This window comes from Nothobranchius furzeri, chromosome 13 (genome assembly GCF_043380555.1).
Source record: "Nothobranchius furzeri strain GRZ-AD chromosome 13, NfurGRZ-RIMD1, whole genome shotgun sequence".
NCBI lineage: Eukaryota > Metazoa > Chordata > Actinopteri > Cyprinodontiformes > Nothobranchiidae > Nothobranchius > Nothobranchius furzeri.
In genome coordinates this window covers 50,168,272-50,189,387 of record NC_091753.1, presented here as the reverse complement: position 1 = coordinate 50,189,387, position 21,116 = coordinate 50,168,272, and the positions used below count along the sequence as shown (strand labels likewise).

The following is a 21,116-nucleotide window of genomic DNA, read 5'->3' as shown; positions in this document are numbered from 1 at the left end:
TCAACTGATCACCACCTGGTGGTGAGTTGGATCAGATGGCAGGGGAAGATGTCGTATAGACCTGGCAGACCCAGACGCATAGTGAGGGTCTGCTGGGAACGCCTGGCAGAAGAACCTGTTAAGACGGTCTTCAACTCCGACCTCCGGCAGAGCTTTGACCGCATCCTGAGAGCAGTGGGGGACATTGACTCCGAGTGGGCCTTGTTCCACTCTGCGATTGTTGAGGCGGCTGTTGCTAGCTGTGGTCGTAAGGTGGCCGGTGCCAGTTGTGGTGGCAACCCCCGTACCCGCTGGTGGACACCAGAGGTTCGGGAAGCCGTCAGGCTGAAGAAGGAGGCCTACAGGGCGTGGCTGGTCTGTGGGTCTCCGGAGGCAGCAGACAGGTACCGTATAGCCAAGCGGGGTGCAGCAGTGGCAGTTGCCGAGGCAAAATCTCGGGTGTGGGAGGAGTTTGGTGAGGCCATGGAGAAAGACTATCGATCGGCGCCAAAGAGGTTCTGGCAAACTGTCTGGCGCCTCAGGAGAGGAAGGCAGCAACTTGCTTACACGGTTTACAGTGGGGATGGGGAGCTGCTGATGTCAACTGGGGCTATAGTCGGACGGTGGAAGGAATGCTTTGAGAAGCTCCTCAATCCCACCTATGCACATTCCGAGGAGGAACCAGAACGTGCTGGGAGACCTGGGGATGGACTGTCCAATCTCGGGGGCAGAAGTTGCTGAGGTAGTCAAACAACTACACAGCGGCAGAGCCCCGGGGGCGGATGAAGTTCGTCCTGGGCATCTCAAGGCTATGGATGTTGTAGGGCTGTCATGGTTGACACGTCTCTACAACATTGCGTGGTCATCGGGGGCAGTTCCTGTGGAGTGGCAGACTGGGGTGGTGGTCCTCATCTTTAAGAAGGGTGACCTGAGGGTGTGTTCCAACTATAGGGGGATCACACTCCTCAGCCTCCCTGGAAAGGTCTACTCCAAGGTACTGGAGAGGAGGGTCCGATCGATAGTTGAATCTCAGATTGAGGAGGAGCAATGTGGTTTTCGTCTTGGCTGTGGAACTGTGGACCAGCTCTATACCCTTGCAAGGGTGATGGAGGGGGCATGGGAGTTTGCCCAACCAATCCACATGTGTTTTGTGGATTTGGAGAAGGCTTATGACAGTGTCCCCAGGGGCACCCTGTGGGGGACGCTCCAGGAGTATGGGGTGGGTGGCTTTCTGTTAAGGACCATTCAGTCCCTTTACCAGAGGAGCGTGAGTTTGGTCCGCATAGCCGGTAGTAAGTCGGACCTGTTCCCGGTGAGGGCTGGACTCCGCCAGGGCTGCCCTTTGTCACCGGTTCTTTTCATTACCTTTATGGACAGAATTTCTAGGCGCAGCCGTGGTGTGGAGTGTGTCGAGTTTGGTGGAAGGAGAATCTCGTCTCTGCTTTTTGCGGATGATGTGGTCCTCCTAGCTTCACCCAGCTCTGACCTTCAGCTCTTGCTGGGTAGGTTCGTGGCAGAGTGTGAAGCGGCTGGGATGAGGATCAGCACCTCCAAATCTGAGACCATGGTTCTTGACCGGAAATGGGTGGCTTGCCAACTCCGGGTCGGGGGAGAGGTCCTACCTCAAGTGGAGGAGTTTAAGTATCTCGGGGTCTTGTTCACGAGTGAGGGTAAGAGGGATCGGGGGATCGACAGGCGGATTGGTTCAGCATCTGCAGTGATGCGGACGCTGAACCGATCTGTCGTGGGGAAGAGGGAGCTGAGCCAGAAGGCCAGGCTCTCGATTTACCGGTCAGTCTACGTCCCAATCCTCACCTATGGTCATGAGCTTTGGCTAATGACAGAAAGAACGAGATCGCGGATACAAGCGGCCGAAATGAGTTTCCTCCGTAGGGTGGCCGGGCTCAGCCTTAGAGATAGGGTGAGGAGCTCGGACATTCGGGAGGGACTCGGAGTAGAACCGCTGCTCCTCCGGTTCTAAAGGAGCCAGTTGAGGTGGTTTGGGCATCTGGTCAGGATGCCTCCTGGACGCCTCCCCGGGGAGGTGTTTCGGGCATGTCCTACCGGCAGGAGGCCCCCGGGTCGACCCAGGACACGTTGGAGAGGTTACATCTCCAATCTGGTCTGGGAACGCCTTGGGGTCCTGCCAGAGGAGCTGGTGGAGGTGGCCGGGGAGAGGACGGTCTGGAGCTCCCTAGTTGGGATGCTGCCCCCGCGACCCAGATAAGCGGAGGAAGACGACGATATCCATAATAAAATTCTTACTATCCAAAATGAACATTTCAGACATCTTAAAGATGCGGTTTCCTCATTTGGCAATGGTCTCTAGTAGGAATGAATGCCTTGAAAGTTGTTCTCTGGGAAAACAAAGCTCTGGTTCGTCTTTTTCGAGGACTAGAATTTATCCAGAGCTGAAATTCCTATAGTTATCGTCCATTTATCATTATCGAGGTGAAATCCTCAATTTATCGTGAGATCGATTTTAGGCCATATCGCCCAGCCCTAGTTTGCAGTACCTCCAATCTACAAATGCATTCCAATATCTTGAATGGACATTATCGATATTAGAAACTAAATTCTTACTAGACAAAACTAGATGTTAGCTAGCTCCAATTCAGCTGTTACAAGTAAAAACTCGTTTGTGATAATGAAAGCACTGTTCCAGCTATCGGTAATTTTAATTTGGGTATCCAAACATATATTTATACTACTAAATAAATAATAATAAATTTTAGATACTATCCACATTGTTCATTGAGAAAACCAAGTACATGTGGATGGGAAAAGTGATGTATTAATGTCTGAGGAAGAATTACAATTACATCTAAAATGTTTTCTGTACAGGAGGAGGTAGGAGGGATCGGGAGATCGACTGGCGGACTGGTTGGGCGTCTGCAGTGATGTGGACGCTGAGCCGATCTGTCGTGTTGAAGAGGGAGCTGAGCCAGAAAGCCAGGCTCTCGATTTACCGGTCGATCTACTTCCCAATCCTCACCTATGGTCATAAGCTTTGGGTAATGACCGAAAGAACGAGATTGCGGGTACAAGCGGCCAAAATGAGTTTCCTCCGTAGGGTGGCCGGGCTCAGCCTTAGAGATAGGGCGAGGAGCCCGGACATTTGGGAGGGACTCGGAGTAGAACCGCTGCTCCTCTGGATCGAAAGGAGTCAGTTGTTTGGGCATCTGGTCAGGATGCCTCCTGGACGCCTCCCCGGGGAGGTGTTTCGGGCATGTCCTGCCGGCAGGAGGCCCCTGGGTCGACCCAGGACATGTTGGAGAGGTTACGTCTCCAATCTAGTCCGGGAACACCTTGGGGTCCTGCCGGAGGAGCTGGTGGAGGTGGCCGGGGAGAGGACGGTCTGGAGCTCCTAGTTGGGATGCTGCCCCGCGACCTGGATCTGGATAAGCGGAGGAAGACGACGATGACTTTTATTATGGATATCTGGAATGCTAATTTCTACCAAGAAGAATAAATATCCGGATTGCAAACCCAGTTGGCCTAAACAATGTTTCAACGACCAAATTAAAGTTTCTTTCCAGAGTATTTCTCTTACCTGATGGCACCATCTAGTGGCTGACAAGCATATCACACAGTCTCTTGATACATTTTTTAAGATGGCGACTTCACGTTTCTAGTTTCTAAATGTGCTTCTGTAGCCGACAGAGCTAAAACACATTTTTTTTACAAGTATTATTCTCATGTCTTGTTGTGTTTTCATATATTTATATTTTAAAGACTAAATTGTCCGTGAAAAGTTCATCAACTCTGCATCAACCGAGGTACTTCCTTGAATTTGAAGCAAGTAAGCGGTAGTGCAAGATCTGGTTGGCACTCTGTTCATTACATGGAGCATAGCGGGACAGGGGGCGTGGTTAGCAACAACAAAAAAGTATTTCTCATATTGTATCACAGTACATGATAAGATAATCACTTTTACGGATTTATGAAAATGTCATACGTAATTTCTGAAAGGGGAAAACTCCGGAAAGATTCTTTTAAGGATTTTGAGAAACTCTAACTTAATTCCCACTAGTGTAGTTAATATGGATATCCTTTATTACAATTTTTATTAGTAATAGCATAGCTGCTGATGTCTTTATTTGCAACTTTGACTAGAATACAATTAGTAGGATACATGAGATTGTTGATGAAACTGAGAATTCAAGACCCGAAAAAGTGTTGGTGCTGGAGAACCCTCCAAGGAGGCTGAATCCAAACTAATCTGAAGAAGACTGGGTGACGTGACTCATTCCCACTCATCCGTTTCAGTCACTGGCACCAAACATGTTAAAACCAGTTGTTTTCATGTAAGACCAACTTGGTTTGGATAACTTTCCTTGCTTACCAAATAAAATAATCATTTCAAAACTGGTTTTCTTTCATTCTTCAGCTTCGCTGCAACACTGATCGCTACTGGAGATCCTTCCTGCCAACAGCCATTGTAATATACAGTAACTCTTTGATGACTTATTATTCTGAGCTACTACAACAATTAATTTCCTTCTGGGATTAATAAAGTATTTTTGAATTGAATTTGTCCAACTGGAACATTTAAATATAAAAAATAAACAATGCTTATCCTAAATGTGAAAATGTGTAAGCAAGTTAGAAACATTATTTCAGAGATGCTGCTGGCTCTTTTGTTCTCGTCTTTGGTGCCATCTTTGTTTTGTTTTAGTCAGTAGAAGTTCTGGAGCGCTCGGGCTCCATCATGTGGTCTGATTTTAAATCAAAGCACAAAAACAAACAACGGCTTCCGTAACGAAACAGAAAAAATTGGTCAAATTAAAAAACAGCCAGTGACGTGTGCATTTTTTATTTACATAATTGAATCACAGCATTACTACAAAAGGAGAACTTGAAGTAAAAAACACAATATTTACAAGGAATGTTTACATATTACTCTTAACATCATTTTATAAAGTATTTTCAGAAACTTTTAAGTGCATTCGTGTAACGTTATGAATTACTTCTTATAGACAACTTCTAGAGCAGAAATAGTCTACGTCCAACAGAACCCAACATTGTAACTTTCACACAATAACACACTAAAAATATCAGAAAGATCCTTTCCTTTCATTTCTTGCACAAAGAAACTGAGGTAATTGATGAGAAATATCAACTATAATTACATTTCTGATTAAATAATTAACACTTTTATCTAAGCACAGCTAACAAAAACATTTAGGATTGATAGAAAATATCAGCCTGGACAGGAGAAATGAGAAAAATAGGGGTTTTGTTCTGTTCTGCCACAAACTCAGACCACAGTTTTCATGATGTCCTCCCCAGATACTTCCTCGGACTCCACTTCAGGTTCATCCTCAGGATAGAGCCTGCAGTATTTGTCCACCATGACATCTACGTCATGTCGCACGTGAGTGTTCACGCCGAGCATCGCAATACTTTTGTTCCACTGCTTGGCCGGTACACTGTCCAGATACGTCTGCAGGCGCTCGCTTGCCGTTTCGCTCTTATTTCCTTCCAGTTTGAGCAAAGGCAGCGTGGAGAGCACCTTCAGGAAGTTGTTGACGTTGGGGAAGAATTTAACATCCGGCAGCTGCAGGGTTTCATGAATGGTGGTAGGCAGGCGCACCTCTTTGCCTCTGTGCTTCCACTTGATCCTCCAGCAGTGAAGCTCAGCGGGGAGCGTGTCCGGGTTGGGGAGGTCACTGTGGTAAACGCTGGCGTAGTTCTCCTCGGTGGTGTTGAACTTCATTTGACCCATGACGGCTGGAACCAGCGACAAGCACTTAAGTGCTTTCATGTTGGTCTCACAGAACATGTCCTCCACCTCCTGCATGATGCCGCGGATGACCGGTATGGTCACATACTCCTTAAAGTACGACTCGGCTTGGATTTCGCCCATGTCGGCCGCTCGCTGCTTCCGGACGAACAGCCGCGGGATCGACACGGGGATCTCCATCAAGGCAGCCAGGCTCACAGCTTCCTCATACCAGAATTCATGGTAGACGTCGATATTATCGTTGACCTCGTTAAGAGAGTGCAGGACAGCTGTTAGACTGGTAGCAGCAGCAAACACAGATAACGTGTCTCCTTGCAGATTCCTCCCGAAGGCTCTGGTGAATGTCAGAACGTTCTTTAAGATGATGCTGGTGACGACGGTCTCAAAATCTGCAAGACTTTCTGCAATGGAATACGCATCCGCTGCCACTGAGGCGGAAAACAGTACGTCGCCGTTTTCCCAGATGTTGTCCATGCACAGCAGCAGCGCAGGTAAAATCTCCAGCAACACATCAAAGACGTTGTGTTGCTCCGTCCATCCGGAGACACACAACTGTTTCACAGCTGCTGCTTTCTCCTCGTTCTTCTGGTGCTGGGTCGAGATGGCCTTATCGAGTTCACCCCGAGTTAGCGGGGTTTTAAACAAAGATTCGATTCTTCTCAGAGTTTCCATGACAATCTGGACATTGGGAAAAGGGAGGTTGTTGGCTAAGTGGATGTTCAGAGCCATATGAGAGCAGGGCATGTGCAGTACAAGAGGGTACTTCTCCATCAGGAGGGCTGCAACGGCTTTCATCTTGGTGGTGGAGGTCCCGGTGGCCCTGTGGGCCTGACCGCGACAGTCCTCCATGCTGAGCCCCCAACGGTCAGTCAGTTGGGCCTCAAGTATTTCTACCAAAGCAGACTCATCTCCATCCACAAATGGTAAGAAGTCTAAAAACTCCTCTCTGAGAACATTCTGCTGATTCACAAAGCGTACAAACAGAGGGAAGTGTTTCCCGTCTGCAAACTCAACAAGGTCACCCGTCACCAGGGAGAAGATACGACTCTCTCTGACCTCCATGAGCATCTCCTCTCGCACTGTGTTCTCACAAACGTCAAGGAGCTGACTCTGCTGGATGGTGGACAAGTATTCTGTGTTCACAGCTGTCCCCTCAAACCTCTTCCTGAGAGGCTGATCTCCAGCATTCATGCAGTAATCCAGAAGGGCCTGGAAGTTGTTGGATTTGAGCTCAGGTTCAGATACTTTCTCAACTTCTAGAGGAATTCCTTGTTTTGCCACCATGAGCAGAATCTCAAACAAGGACCTCAGATAATCCCGATACTCCTTCTCCTCTGTAGACAGCTGAGGTTCATCCTCAATCAAATTTATGGTATCCTGATCATTTTTAATATCTTTCTGTGTAGACAAAGCCACTAAGGATAGAAAGAGAGAAAATAATGACTAACATGTTCTGAGTTAACATGTATTCAGTTAAATAAAAATTATCCCCGCAAGGCCACATTTTTCTTAAATACTTACACCTTCTTTCTTTCATTTTTCTAATATCTTCATCAGTCTGAAATAACAAATACATTTACATATTTATACTTATTTTCACACAAATTACTAAAAACAATTTCACTTTTAAAATGGTCTTACAAGTTCTTTAATCTGCTTGCGATGTCTGGTGTAAGGGTTTTTTAGATGGCTTGTTAGATCAAAAATTGTCGGGATGGCGGTGTCCTTCAGCACAGTCCGATAGGGACTCTGAGATCACAATCATGCATGAGACAATCAGGAAATCATCTGAAATCTGCAAACATGGTGCAAAAAAAAAAAAAAAAAACACTACCAATTTGCTACTCACAGTTTTGCACACCAAGGCTGGGTCGAAGTGTTTGGCACATAATCTGTAATGTTTGTTCAACTGATCCGATGATTTGGCCTCCAGATCTGCCCTGCGGCAATTCTCTACCCAGATTCTGCATCTGGAAAAATGCAAGAAAACACAAACATTAGATTTGACATTTAGGAGATAGCCGTATTTATGCGACAGATGTCTGATGTAAACAAGAGGCGTTTTTTTTAAGGGTTAGTACACGTTGATTTCCCTTCTCGCATTACAGCTGTGGTATTAAAATAATGCGTTTGGGAACACTTATATTTCTTAAGTAATGAAAATAGAAATAATGCTGGAAATGCTGCAGGGATGTAAGAAATTTTATCTGGTGCTCTCACTGGTGCTCTTCAGCCAAGGGATCAATATAATTGTTGGCAAAAGGAGATCTGAGGCACTCAGGAGATACAAAATCATTCATTTTGTACCTCCTGAGTGCCTCAGATCTCCTTTTGCCAACACTTAAATTTCTTATTCACTTCTGAACATAAAATAGAAGCATAAAAAACATGCACGAATTAAAAATAATTTAAATGTTATGTATGTGCTTTAAACTGGAGATTAATTTACATTTTCCTTACGTTAAAGTCTATACAAATAATAGAATTCCATCAATTTTGACGTTCAATTTTTATGACAAAACTTCATGGTTGGAATCATTTAACTTAATAAAAGAATATTGTTGATTTTATTTTTTTGTTCCAAAACTTCACATCCAACAACGAAATCGTGCTGAACAGGAAACAATACGGTAGATATGCCTTACCTCTCTGGATCCCGAGGAAACCGAAAAAACGCCAAATCTGACTGGGTGCTCTTCCGTGTACAATTTGGGGCCGCGCAAAAATTTGGCATGTTGTAGCCTAAAAGTTAGCTCGTATAACGCCGTCTATTATTATCTGCGGACTTGAGTACTTTACTTTAGGGTCTTGCTAATGTTTGTGACCGTAAAACGACACATCCACGTTTACATAGACAACTGAAGTAAAAACGGATGTTTATAAAGAAAAGTAATAACTTTAGTGCCGCTCAAACTACAAAGACGGCTACATTTGGTTTGGAGCTAAATCGGTTTGCTACTTTAGCATTACCTATGGCGAATCTGATTGGACAGTTTTTCAATAACCAGCACAGCAATTGGTCACTCTTTTCTCTGTACGAACCAATGAAATGACAGCACTCAAAATGTTCTTCTTCGCAATTAAATGCATTGAAAGTAACTTATTGTGCTGCCACCTACAGGATACATCAATATCGCAGGAAACAACCAGCGGGAGAAGGTTATCGCTGTTTTCTGGCACTGTTAAAATAACATTTGTTACGTCTGTCATTATTGTTGACTAACATTTGGTTGTACAACTATAACATTTATTGTATTGTCTCTAGAAAATATCGTAAACTGTGTGTTGCCATAGACACAGTCTGCATAACATACTTACCCATATTGAGCAGGGGTTAACCATCCCGATCAATATAGATCAACAGTATAAGAGACAAATAAAATTTTCATCGTGATCCTCGATATGTTTTCTATTTAAAAGTAAATAGGTATAAAATTGCACATGGCTCGTTGGTCTAGGGGTATGATTCTCGCTTAGGGTGCGAGAGGTCCCGGGTTCAAATCCCGGACGAGCCCGGTGTTTTTTCATCAGTCCTTTTTTTTGGCTCATTGGGAAATCTTTCTAGAGAACAGACGAAAAATATTGACTTGATCTGCGAATGAAGTGTCCCAAGAACCTAGTAAAATGTCTAAAAATATCCGTATAAATAACCTAATTGAAACAGGAAAAATGTCACTAGTTTGTAAAATGTCAGTATTGTGTTGCAATCTTTTGTTTCCGCCATATTCCATTATTTTTCTAGCTCTTGGAGAGTACAGGCGCTTTTTTTCTCCTCTCCTTCCCTCCTTATCCCAAGGCTCTTTGTCCTGTCTGTGCACGGCGCTTTCTGCATCTGGAAACTGGAAATTATTAAAAATGGATACACACACGTTCAACAATGAGAACGGGAGAAGGGGCTCCCGGATGCCCCTCTGGGACAGAGCCAGCTGGGCATATCATGGACTCTGGAAGTAGTGGAACTTGATCTGCCTCTCTCAACTGTCTGTAGAGGATTCTGAAGATGTTTGGATATTCGTCGTTTTGGTGTCGGGATTCCTGCTGTTTGGCCTGAGCGGTTACCTGGTTTACCGGAAAATTAACGAGCTTTCGAGGAATATTGGCTCAATCCCGGAGCTCAGGGATAGAATGCATCGTGCTGTGAACGCACAAACTCATATAATTGTTGAGATGAGTCGTAAGCTTGGAACTTTGGCTGAGATTCAGGCTCTGGCACAGAAGGTTGATTCAATCAAGGAGCGAGTGGACGGATCAGCACTGATTGGGATAGATTAATTACGCCATTATTGGATCTAGAGGGGTTGTAGACCAACAGAACACTAAGGCAGAGAGGAAATGATCTCTGTCTGTCCCCAAAACAATTCTTATCTGGTGCCCTTGTAGCCTGTGAGGCTGAAGTGATAACTCCCCCCTCAAAAGAAATGTGGAATGTTGCCGTAGCTATGGAAACTCTTTCTCCCTATCCCAGCCTGGACGGGACTGTGACTGGTGAAGGCAGTGGAACCATATCTAGTAGCCACTGTGCTCTCTAACCCATTATCTCCCTCCCCTGTCCAAACAGAGGTGATGAGTGCTGCCCCATGCGGCTGCACACACTGAAGCGAGGAGTCCCAAACCTACCTCCCCACCCAGTGGATACTTATGTTGTGTAATGTCTGAAGTCTGTGTACATACAGTATCTGTCTGAGGTGATTTTTTGCATAGCAAAGCTGCCCTCTCTGTGGTGGTGGTGGTGGTGGTGGGGGGACTCCGAAGTGCCTTTTTTCCCCTCCCCCTGACTCTATCCTCATGATATAAACCCTCTTGATCTATTATGGTAGTGAGACTCAGGTTGCGAATGACCAGTCACCAATTCTTGTCATGTGTCTATGTACATCTTTCTGTGTAGACAAAGCCACTAAAGATAGAAAGAATTGTGTGTACTGAAACTCTAATTTCCCTCTGGGATTAACGAAGTATTTTCGCATTAAATTTAAGAATTTACCAAAGTTAAAAGAAACAAGGGCTCGTCCGGGATTTGAACCCGGGACCTCTCGCACCCGAAGCGAGAATCATACCCCTAGACCAACGAGCCAGGACATAAACTACGTCACCATGTTCTCTTAAATATGTACTCTGGCCCATTGGCGAACGTTACCCAGGATTAAAACGAAATGCTTTGTGTGATGTAATTGCAGTTGGCAAGACAAACAATAACGACACCAAACAATTCAATTAACTTCTTTTTATATATCATACATAAGACTGTCTTAATATAATACAAAGGGCATTGTCATAAACACAGCAAAGTCTTGACTAGATCTTACAATCTGTGGATACATGGACTTATCCTTTCCCCCATGCTGTTCAATTCTATAGTGCATGTAGCATGTACAAAAAAAGTGGGAAAAAAATGTGAAACCAAAAATGAAAAAGATAAATTCAAGGTAAATAAAGACTTGACTTCTCTTGGGTGTTCAGATATGTTACCGAGACTCCGTTCGTGTATAACCCACAAACTGAACAGGCCTATGAAAGATGGATCCTTTTTTTTCAACCATGTGCTTCTCATATAACCAAAACGTAAGGTTTGTGATGTACATGCACTTACAATATACCCTGTGAAAATTATTAAGGTTTGAAGATCTAGCTTTCCCTGTTTGATTCAAACCCTACCTCATAGTGTTGTCCTGATGTAGTCAAGTACCTTCACCAAAAGGCAAGGTTTTGCCACAAAGAAACAGATCCTGCCCACTGAATGGTCACCAAATTGACAAACATAATCAACATACCAGCAGGAGCAAGGTAGTGAGTTCTATACTTCCTTTATTAAAAAAATATAAATATATACATAAATTCTATTTCAACTATTAAAAAGGGGCTGCATTTCATGACAACTGCTCTAAATAAGTGGTCAATCAGCATGATCTGAAATAGGCGCACACTTACGAGTCACAGCAGTCAATTTTTTTTCTTTTTCAGTCTTTATTTTTGGAATGTTTAGTACCAGTATGAGTGCCAGCAATAAAAACCACTGACAAGATCTAAATGTCTCAAATTCAGCGGGGTATGAAAAATGATTGCAAATATGCAATTAACCTTGACATCCAGATAAAACCCCAATCTCAATATAGGTAGCTTTACATTTGTGTTTGTGGAAATACCAAGCATGACTGCTAGGGATGGTTCCCCTTACAAAATGACAACGGCATGACCTGTCTCCCTTCTTTAACTGCAAGGTGACTGTGGGCAGATTTTTTTTCTAGTTTTGTTTTTCGATTTTAAAAGTGACAAAATGAGCAACAGAAGGAGGAAAGCACTTTTAAATCCCTGATATAACAAAAAGAAAAAGAAATCGGGTAATTGACTAAATGTTTTGAGGACATGCATGTCTGCCTAGGCGAAAGCACTGCTAAGGTGGACTGACGAAACACCCTTTACCTTTGAAAAGGACGACAATCACAGGGATTCGTCCTGCCAAAATCAGAACTATACCGTTAAACACAAACCGGTTCGCCAGTTCTTCTTACCCTGGCAAGGCAACGACAAAGTCTTGCTTCACTTCACGGCAGAAACTAGCTTAGTTGACCAAATGATGTATGAAAGGCAGCAACACCCTTTGAAATAGTATGATGGGGGGAGGGGAGGGGGAGAGGGGAAATAAACAAAAATGAAAAAAAAAAAAAAAAAGAAAGAAAACGATGACAGAAATAGAACGCATTAGTCTCCTTTTTTCGTTTAAAACCATCAGCCTCTATCTCGCTACTCCGGAGCCTGCAGAGTAACTACCAAATTTTCTAAACATACTGAAGTTTTAAAAGACTCCCAAAATAATCTACCAATTAATATGGAAACAGTTTTGGTAAAACGTTGCAAACAAGTCTGGCCAGAATACACAACAGCCAACGATCTCGACAACGGTCTCCAGTTTTGCTAAAGGAATATATTGCAGCTGTTTGTGTTGACGTTAAAATAAGATCTTGATAAAGTTTGCGTCAAAGTGGTGAACTGCTACATTATTGGTTACAGACACCTATATGCTATAAAACAACTGCTTTGGTATAAAAACATATCCAAAGGGAAAATAAATTCTTGTAAAATTCACAGCATAATTTGAGGAGAAAAAAGGCAGTCACTTAACTCTTTTTTTTTTCTTCAGTTTCCTTGTTTTAGATGGAGAGACTTGTGCAGGTGGTTCTGATGAGGGACTACATGCAAAAGGGGGGAAAATAAAAACATAAAAGGGTAGACTCTGGAATAGATAGTTCTTTCCACTGCAAAATCCTTAACCAGTGAATTTCAAGGAAGTAATGTTTAGGAGGTTGTTGTGTACAATAAGACCCTGTTATGTGGGGCCCTGCTGAAGACGAAATCTTTGTCAAGAAAGGCCTCAAATTACCATTCTTATTTACCATTTCTACATTGTTTTAATTTCCTTAAAGAATTAAGGGCTGTCTAGAGAGAAAAATAGAGAAAAGCCATCTTAATTCGAATGATAATGTCCATCTCCATTCCATTCCAAGTCCATGAGTCATAAGGCCAAAGGATTATCTAGAACCAGCCACTGACTTGTCTTCCTTTCCCTGGGCCGGATCCTTTCGTCTCCCACGCCCATCGCTGCTCTCGCCTGTGCCGGGCCCGGTTGCAGCTTGCAGGACCACAGGACCTCTAGGCCTACGGGGTGGTGCTTCCCTCTCCTTTAACCCGGTTGGTGTCAGCATCCACCTACGGGGTCTTCTTTCCACCCGGCCAGCACACGCATAGGGACTCCACTGCTATGTGCTCCCCTTTAACAGAGTCACACAAAACCGACCAACAACAAGAAATATCACTGCAAACACTTCCCCTCGTTGTCAAGCTACAGGATTTACAAGCAGCTCTGATGTGAAATTTCACAAAAAAAAAAAAAAAAAAAGAGGGCAAAATTAATTACCAACCAGTGGAACAATAATGTCAGGCGCTCCACGGTTTGAACCTAAAGGACACCAAGCATTTCATCACCAACAGCTCGCTGCAGATCAGCTTCAAACTTTGCTCTGAAACGCTCCTTAGAAGGTTTTGCCACATAATACCATATGGTGATTACTTCGTGGTTACATGAAACTGGTGAAATGGTAAGATGGATGTCTCAATCTCACTATGGTTATTCTGCAGTATTATTTTGTGCCTAATGATTGCAAAAGAAAAAACTGATAAAAATTACATATATACTTTTAACAAAGGTTTTTCTCTGTAGTAGCGGTTCAGTGATATCTCCCTTCTGACGTGAGCAGCTTTTGATCTCAACACACCTTGTAGTAAAAAACACCACCTTAAAAATGACGCACAGGGGGAACACACAGCCAAATGTCAGTGCAGTCACGAGCTGGCCATAGAACTCTGCTGCACACATACTCCAGTCATTGGAGACTCCTCCCGGTCCATGCCCTGCCTCATGCCCAGGTGACCTTCCGCTAGGTAATGGGCAGGCCCTGTGTTCGTGCCCATGGAGAATGCAGGGTGCGCTGCCATGCCAGTCTCCTGCCGTGGGTTCGAGAAGGCACCTAGCCCCATGCTCAGCCCACCATTCTGACCAAAGTCAAGGGCTCCAGCGGGTAAATGGCGGAGCTGGTAGGCCTGGTTGCCATGGTTACCAGTGGAAGAGGATGATGTAGAGGAAGAGGAGGCAGAGGAAGACAGGGAGGTCATGGACAGATGGCCATGAACCACCTCCATGGAGTCCTGTGTTGAAGAGCTGTGTGTCGGGGAGGTGTAGTGGCGTGGACGTGGACGAGTAGCCATCATTTGCCCATGGTGGTGATGAGTGTGTGAGTGGGGATGCAGGGCCTTAGGGTGCTGGGGGGGAACATGGAAGGTGGTCTCCTGAACTGGGTGGGTTTCTCCAGTGACTGACTCAGGTCCAACGCCACCTCCCCACACCAGCGGGGGCGGGTAAGGCTGCCTCGCCTGTAAGAGCCAAATAAATAAAATGAGCCAGGTGTGAAATACTTTAAGTAAATAAAAAGTATCTAAAAGGTTCGGTGCAAGTGAAGACAAACACTTTCCCACACAACATTAACCACGTGTTCGCAGATTTCAACTTGCTGACCTGTGGACAGAGGCTGTCACCATCGATTGCAGGCATCGTCGTGCCAAAGTGTCCTCCACTGTGCAAGTGGTGATGGGTCGGGTCTGATCTCGCTCTGCCACTGGTGCTGGTCCCAGATGATCCTCCTACGGGTTAAGTAGAAGTGACACAAGTACATCTTCATTAGCTTCATGTCAAATGCTACATCAACCTCAGCTTAAGCTCATAGAGGCAGAGCTCCACAACTGTGTGTTTTACAGGCTTCTAACACAGCTGAAGTGATGTAAAACAGTTGATTTGCTCTGTGTGACGAGTACCTGAACTAGAGGAGGTGCTGGAGGTGGTTCCAGAAGACTGTGACTGCTCTAATGCGGGGCTTGTAGACACACTACTGCTTGTATTGGTCCCCTCATCAGCAGTCTTCTTGAAGAAGCTGTGCTGCAGGGCATAGTAGGGCTGGATGCGACTCTTAGGGTCATAGTCCAACATCCGAAGGATCAGGTCCTTGAACTTCAAGTAGTCAGCAACAGCATGGCCGGACTCCCCCGCCCGTCGGCCACCGGGACCCCCTGTCTCCACACCCAGGATAGAGTGGAGTTTCCGCGAAGCTGGAGGCTTATACTGTAAAAGTACAAATAAAATATTCACCAGCATGTCAGTTATAATTACCAAAAAGTACCTTTCATTATATTCAGTGGTCCACATGCACACAAGAGAGAGAAGTCACCCTTTTGCCATCTTTGGTCTTCTTAACACTCCATGTACCATCAGAAAGCTTCTCGAAGAACTTCCTGGCTTTGGGGGCTAGGTCCATTATGTGATTAGGCGGGATCCCAAGAACCTCAACTATTTTGTTCATCTGATCCACCTGAGGAGGTGAGCAAATCGTGTTACTTCTTTATACACAATAAATGCTGTAAAATACATCATCTAAAAAACCAAATGGTTCAGAATGTTTTAAGGTTATGAAGTCTTCTTTTCTATCTCCAATGGTTACACAATCAGATTTAAAATGCAGACACAAGATGAAAGCATTTGTCATCCTTCACTGAAATATGACCACCTAGCTAATGTTTCAGATTGTTATACCTCATTGGCTCCACTAAAGAGAGGCTCTCCAGTGTGCATCTCCACCAAGATGCAACCCAAGGACCACATATCGATGGCCAGGTCATAGGGCATTCCCAGCAGCACTTCTGGGGAACGGTAGAAGCGACTCTGGATATACTGGTATATCTATACACAAAACACACATAAGGGACAAATTAAAAAAAATAAAAAAACGTAAAAAAAATAAATAAATAACCCACAAACAGTTACTTATTGACTTTATTGCACCCAACTGACTCATAGCTGATGAGAAATACTGCTGCTAATTACCCTTTGTCCCAGTTGGCATGAACTGCCAAAGTCCACTATTTTGATGGCACTCCTCTTTGGGTTACAGAGGAGGATGTTCTCGGGCTTCAGGTCACAGTGGATGATGCTGAGCTCAGGCGTGGCCAGGAAGAGTAGCGCCGTGCATAGCTGCTGGGCAAACTTCCGGGTGAGATTGAGCGAGACTCCGCGGAAGTTGGTATTTCGGAGCAGGTCGTATAAGTTATACGACAGCATCTCGAACACGAGGCAGAGGTGGTTCCGAAACATGAAGTGTCGCTTTAAATGAACTGCAGAAAAAGCAAATTATGTCCATGTTAGTCAGTAACAAACCCCCTGGCCTTTTATTTTTCTGATCAGATTAGATGCTAATTTCAAGAGTGGATTACCAATGTAGTATTTCATCTCGGTATCATGTTTGTTCATCAACTCCAAGAGGCGCACTTCTATCTGGGCTTGATTGAGGAAAGCTTTCTTGTTCTTGATGATCTTAATGGCAACCCATTCCTGCTCGACTCGGTCATACGCTTTCACAACCTAAACACGCCAACGACAAACAGTTTACAGTTTGCTCAGCATGAAGTTTTTACGGATTAGTTTTGATATTAACGTTTAGGGTCAATAATCACAAAAGAAAATGTACAGAAATGCTGGTTAATACTTTTAGAAAGAACATTGTATTCTTATGAATCAAATAAACGTTTGAGTGGAACTGATAGTGAAGCACCTGTCCAAACGATCCTTTTCCTATCAAGGAATCAATTTCATAGCGGTCCATCCATTTCTCCCCATTCTTGACGATGTAGTCATAGTTATCATCGTCATAGCCATCATTGAACACTTTCCTCTCCTTTTTATGACTGGAGTCTTCACCCTGACCCTGTTGGTGCCGTCGCTTCTTTTTTGCATAATACACCTGTAAGTTAACACATTACATCCCATAACCACACACACAAGTCTTTGACGAGCTAATGAAACACACAATGATCTTTGTTAAGTTGAATCTTCTAATGGATTATTTTATCATGATCTCACCAACATGACTTTGTTTTATTCAATAAAAATGCAGTAAATTAAAACATGTTGCATTTTGTTTCGTCTCAGCAAAAGTAAAAATCTAAAAGACATTTAAAAAAAAAGCTGCAGTAACTTTAATTGTAAGCATATCCAATATGATTAAAAGTATAGCTGGTTAACTCTTTCAGCTGCTAAAGTAAATAATTAGTTTAGATTTAAATGCATCAAAACAAACTAAAAAAACAAACCTCATTGATGTGTTTGTATGTTTTGATAAGGTCGATGGAGAGCTTCCTCAGGGGAGCTGAAGTTGGGTCACGAAAGCACTGGGGCATGTGCCTCTGGAGTGTCACAGGTAAAGTATTCATGAACAAAAAAACACACGGCAATTTCATAAGAAACAGCATCCTCTTGAATCATTGCAAGTAATGATGGTTAACAAGACGTGATTAAACTGAAAGTGACATTTGACATGTAGCTGCTCTGCCTAGTGACAGTAGAAAAAGGGAAGTAGGCTTTGATATTGGACCCAAAACTGTAAAACCTTGAGGAGCTATGTGGTGGGGTTCGTATACCTGATTGGCAGTGAGCTGTGGTGTCTGGTCGCTGTACGGTAAGACTGTAACAGATTGGTCAGTGCTTGGCTGGTGGCGGTCACTGTACTGCTGGTGCGTATGGGGCATTGGAGCAGCCATCTGAAGACCAGCAGTGTGTAAAGAAAAAGAGGGCGCAAGCCGGACGGACGAAGGTTTGCATGCTGAAGTCTCTCCTCCTAAGAGAAAAGAACAATGTTAGGGAATGTACTTTCACTTCAATCCCCAATATATAAACTGACAAATAACATTAAGAAAGAAAAAGTTTATAAAAAAATGGTATGTTATATTCTCATTTTCATGCTAAACATTTTTTGCATTACAGTTAAAATAAGTGTCATTCAGACTGTACAGATTTAATATAAACTTCTCATTTTTACTATTTCAAAAAAGCAACAAAAACCCTTTACACCTTTACAAAAATGCGCAATTTTCATTATGAATAAAATATATTTATTTATAACATGCATGTTAAAATAAGACAGGTCTTTAATAAATCCATGTTAGGAAAAAAAGGCACAGTATCTGAATTAATGTTTAGATATTGCATTTTAATGAACATGTTAACCAAATCTAAATTGCATGAAAAGGACAGCAAAAATAAAACAGCAGCAATGTATCAACCTTTGTGAAGAAAAGGGAGAAAACGGTAGGTTTAACAGTGAGAAGGGGCGAGAATACAGCATCTCCACACTGTACAGTGAATCATCCTTCATTTTAAGCCAGAAGGAATCAAAAAATTATTAAATAGCATGTTCAGCTATCAGCATCTCTCACCAGACAACACAATTCACCAGCGCTACACAGTAACCACTATTCAGAATCCCAGCAACAGCACCTAATTAGCATAGCCTATCACCACAGAGATACAGCGTGATTTGGCAAGCCCATCAATGCACAGACCAATCACAACGCAGTATGCAAATAGCCTACTTTTGTTGCCAGGGCAGAGCTGCTCCCATTTTCCAATGAGAAAACAAGAAATAAACAAGAAATAAAACTGAACTTTGGCACACTTAGACGTTGCTTTCAACACAAGAGCTTGACAGTAAAATAGCTGCACAGCCTAAAACCTGCACTTCATCTGAGAGCGTTAGAAAGCTGACCCAGCTTTGGAAAAGCAGAAAATACACATCCACTGACAGAAACAAGAGGAACTGTAAAGTGATAGAGCACAGACAACAAGGTATTTGAGAGCCAAGACGCATCTCTTTTTTCAGCCACTATAAATATGTTAAAATACACATTTATACCTTTTCAGAATGTAATTTAAACAAATTAAAAAGTGAATTACACTTAAGATTATATTAAATATTTGTTCATCTTATGAGCTCTAAATATATCCTTATTATCCATCATGTCTTTGTTACTGTTTATCCTGCTGTGTAAAATAAATGTTACCATTATAACCTAAATAACTAAATAAAAACTACCATCAACAATTTAAAAATAATAACTACAGTCCCGGGCAGTTCAGATTGTGTGACTTGGTCCTGCTCATGATGACTCATAGATGTTAAGTCTTGAGGCCAAATTCAAAACAGCAACATAAGTTAGAAAAGATCATAAGTGAACTAGTTTTCCCCAGCAAAGGGTTAAAGCCTAATGTACAGCTGCTAACCTGGATGCATCTTCTGTTTAATTTCATATCATCCTGGGAGGAGAGTCCAGCAGCAAACCACAACCCACTACAAAGAATAAAAACACTTTATTATAATTTTGCATTTTGGGTGGGATTTAACATCACTGAGATTAAACCTGAGTTAAGAATCAGTGACAGATGGCCACCAAAGATGATAAGGGACCCCCAAAAACTTGTAAAAGTGAGCTGGATGTGAATGCTGTGGAAATAAAACAACTTAAAGCATATTTTAAAAATGTGTGTTAAAAGTTTTAAATTTCAGGTTTTAACTATGAGCTGCTTGAGATTTTAATGAATTAAAATTCAATCGCAAAGCTGTAAAACGGTTAAAAAAATAAATTAAACAAATCAGAATTCACATTGTTGTGGGCCTTGAGGCTTTAGCTTCTTTTAGTATACTCTAGGGTAAAAATGTTATTTAAACGAGAATTTTAGCTTTAAATATACACCAATAAAATAGACAACTGTTCGTCTGAACACAACTATATTTAGTGTACAGGACTATGTAATTTTACAAAGAACTGGAGGGAAGTAACTAGTTTGAGAGTGCTTTACTTCTATTAGACAGTCTTGAGACTTGATTTTATTTAAAACGTTTAAACTAATTGTAATACAAGTAAAATAATAGTGGTACAAAATGCCAATTTTTAGCACACTTGTAGCTCTTTAGTCTTTTCCTAAACGTCTGCTTTATCTTATTCTTCAGTACTAAGAAATGAACAGTTCCTTTCTTGGCTCTGGTCATTATGGCATCTGTGGGCCTATTTATGTGTAAATATATCGACAGCTAGCTTGATATTAGAAGCCGAATCGTACAAAAGGATGCTTAAAGATCTCTGTAACAAGCCCCGTGTGTCATCCTCTCACGCCCAACTGATTAGATTCATTCCAAAGATGGATCAAACATAACCGATCCAAAACAATTAAATGCTAAACGTTCGCGGGGAATAAATATATACCGAGTCGGTCTGTACTTACAGATGATAAGGTAGATCTCGTCATGGTTGGAATTTAGAAAGCATATTCAGTGTTAATTTTCGTCTTCTCTTGCTTACATATTGTTCGTGAGGCAGTCCAAATCCTCAAATAGATGATATTCCCCGTCACGTTACCGCTAGCGGACTAACTAGCTATAACGCTGTCGTCGTTACCCTGAAAACTGCGGGGCAGATGAGCATATCTCTCACCAGCCCGACGTTAGCTAGTGACGCTGTGTGCAGCCAGCGGGCTATGAGGCCCATGCAGTAGATCAAATCGGGGAGGTAAGCTAACACGGCTTCAATCATACAATGACAGGACCCAATATAGCACGGTTAGCAGGAACATTAACACCGTGCCATCACGACTCTCCGTCCAAACTCACAGTCAGCTGGAAATTCCTTCACGTTCAGCATTAAAACCCGTCTCTTGACCTACTGACTGTAAGCAAACGTTAACCCTGGCTCCACAAAATCTCTTAGCCGCCACAACTTCACTACCGCCTCCATCATTGTTAACCATTCACGCTACATGGGACATATATACGTACGAGAAAAGCCAAATTAACGCAAATGTGAAATAGAACAGTTTGGATCTGCTTACCTCTAATGGCACGATCTTCATTTAAAGTCCAATAACCTGTATGATGAGGAAACTTATCCAGCTTGATTCTCCACCTCCCTGCACGGTTAGCGAGTAAATCCAATCCCCCGTCCTCTGGCCGGCTAAAATAACTCACCA

At 43.0% G+C, this 21,116-nt stretch overlaps 2 protein-coding genes and 2 non-coding genes across 6 annotated transcripts; 1 reads left to right on the top strand and 3 right to left on the bottom strand.

The window, feature by feature from the left end:
- Positions 1-5,106: 5,106 nt before the first annotated feature.
- On the bottom strand, positions 5,107-8,592 carry thap12b (THAP domain containing 12b). The gene is made up of 5 exons (XM_015951117.3): positions 8,371-8,592; positions 7,575-7,695; positions 7,367-7,474; positions 7,247-7,283; positions 5,107-7,140 (listed from the first exon to the last, which is right to left on the bottom strand). Exons 1-5 carry the CDS (start codon positions 8,457-8,459, stop codon positions 5,240-5,242), a joined length of 2,256 nt encoding a protein of 751 aa, XP_015806603.1. The 5' UTR covers positions 8,460-8,592; the 3' UTR covers positions 5,107-5,239.
- Positions 8,593-9,168: 576 nt separating this feature from the next.
- trnap-agg (transfer RNA proline (anticodon AGG)) lies at positions 9,169-9,240 on the top strand. The gene has a single exon. It is a non-coding gene; the product is annotated as a tRNA-Pro (tRNA).
- Positions 9,241-10,724: 1,484 nt separating this feature from the next.
- On the bottom strand, positions 10,725-10,796 carry trnap-cgg (transfer RNA proline (anticodon CGG)). Its single transcript has one exon. It is a non-coding gene; the product is annotated as a tRNA-Pro (tRNA).
- Positions 10,797-13,836: 3,040 nt separating this feature from the next.
- Positions 13,837-21,116, bottom strand: dyrk1ab (dual-specificity tyrosine-(Y)-phosphorylation regulated kinase 1A, b). 3 transcript variants are annotated; one of them, XM_015951118.3, is made up of 12 exons: positions 20,979-21,116; positions 19,377-19,443; positions 17,738-17,934; positions 17,411-17,503; positions 16,873-17,061; positions 16,535-16,682; positions 16,149-16,435; positions 15,858-16,004; positions 15,496-15,636; positions 15,086-15,389; positions 14,790-14,914; positions 13,837-14,647 (listed from the first exon to the last, which is right to left on the bottom strand). In XM_015951118.3, exons 2-12 carry the CDS (start codon positions 19,384-19,386, stop codon positions 14,060-14,062), a joined length of 2,229 nt encoding a protein of 742 aa, XP_015806604.1. In that variant the 5' UTR covers positions 19,387-19,443; positions 20,979-21,116; the 3' UTR covers positions 13,837-14,059. The 3 variants fall into 3 exon arrangements, with proteins under 3 accessions (XP_015806604.1, XP_015806605.1, XP_015806606.1); XM_015951119.3 differs by lacking the exon at positions 19,377-19,443 and having other exon boundaries at positions 20,979-21,115; XM_015951120.3 differs by lacking the exons at positions 19,377-19,443; positions 20,979-21,116 and adding an exon at positions 20,376-20,535.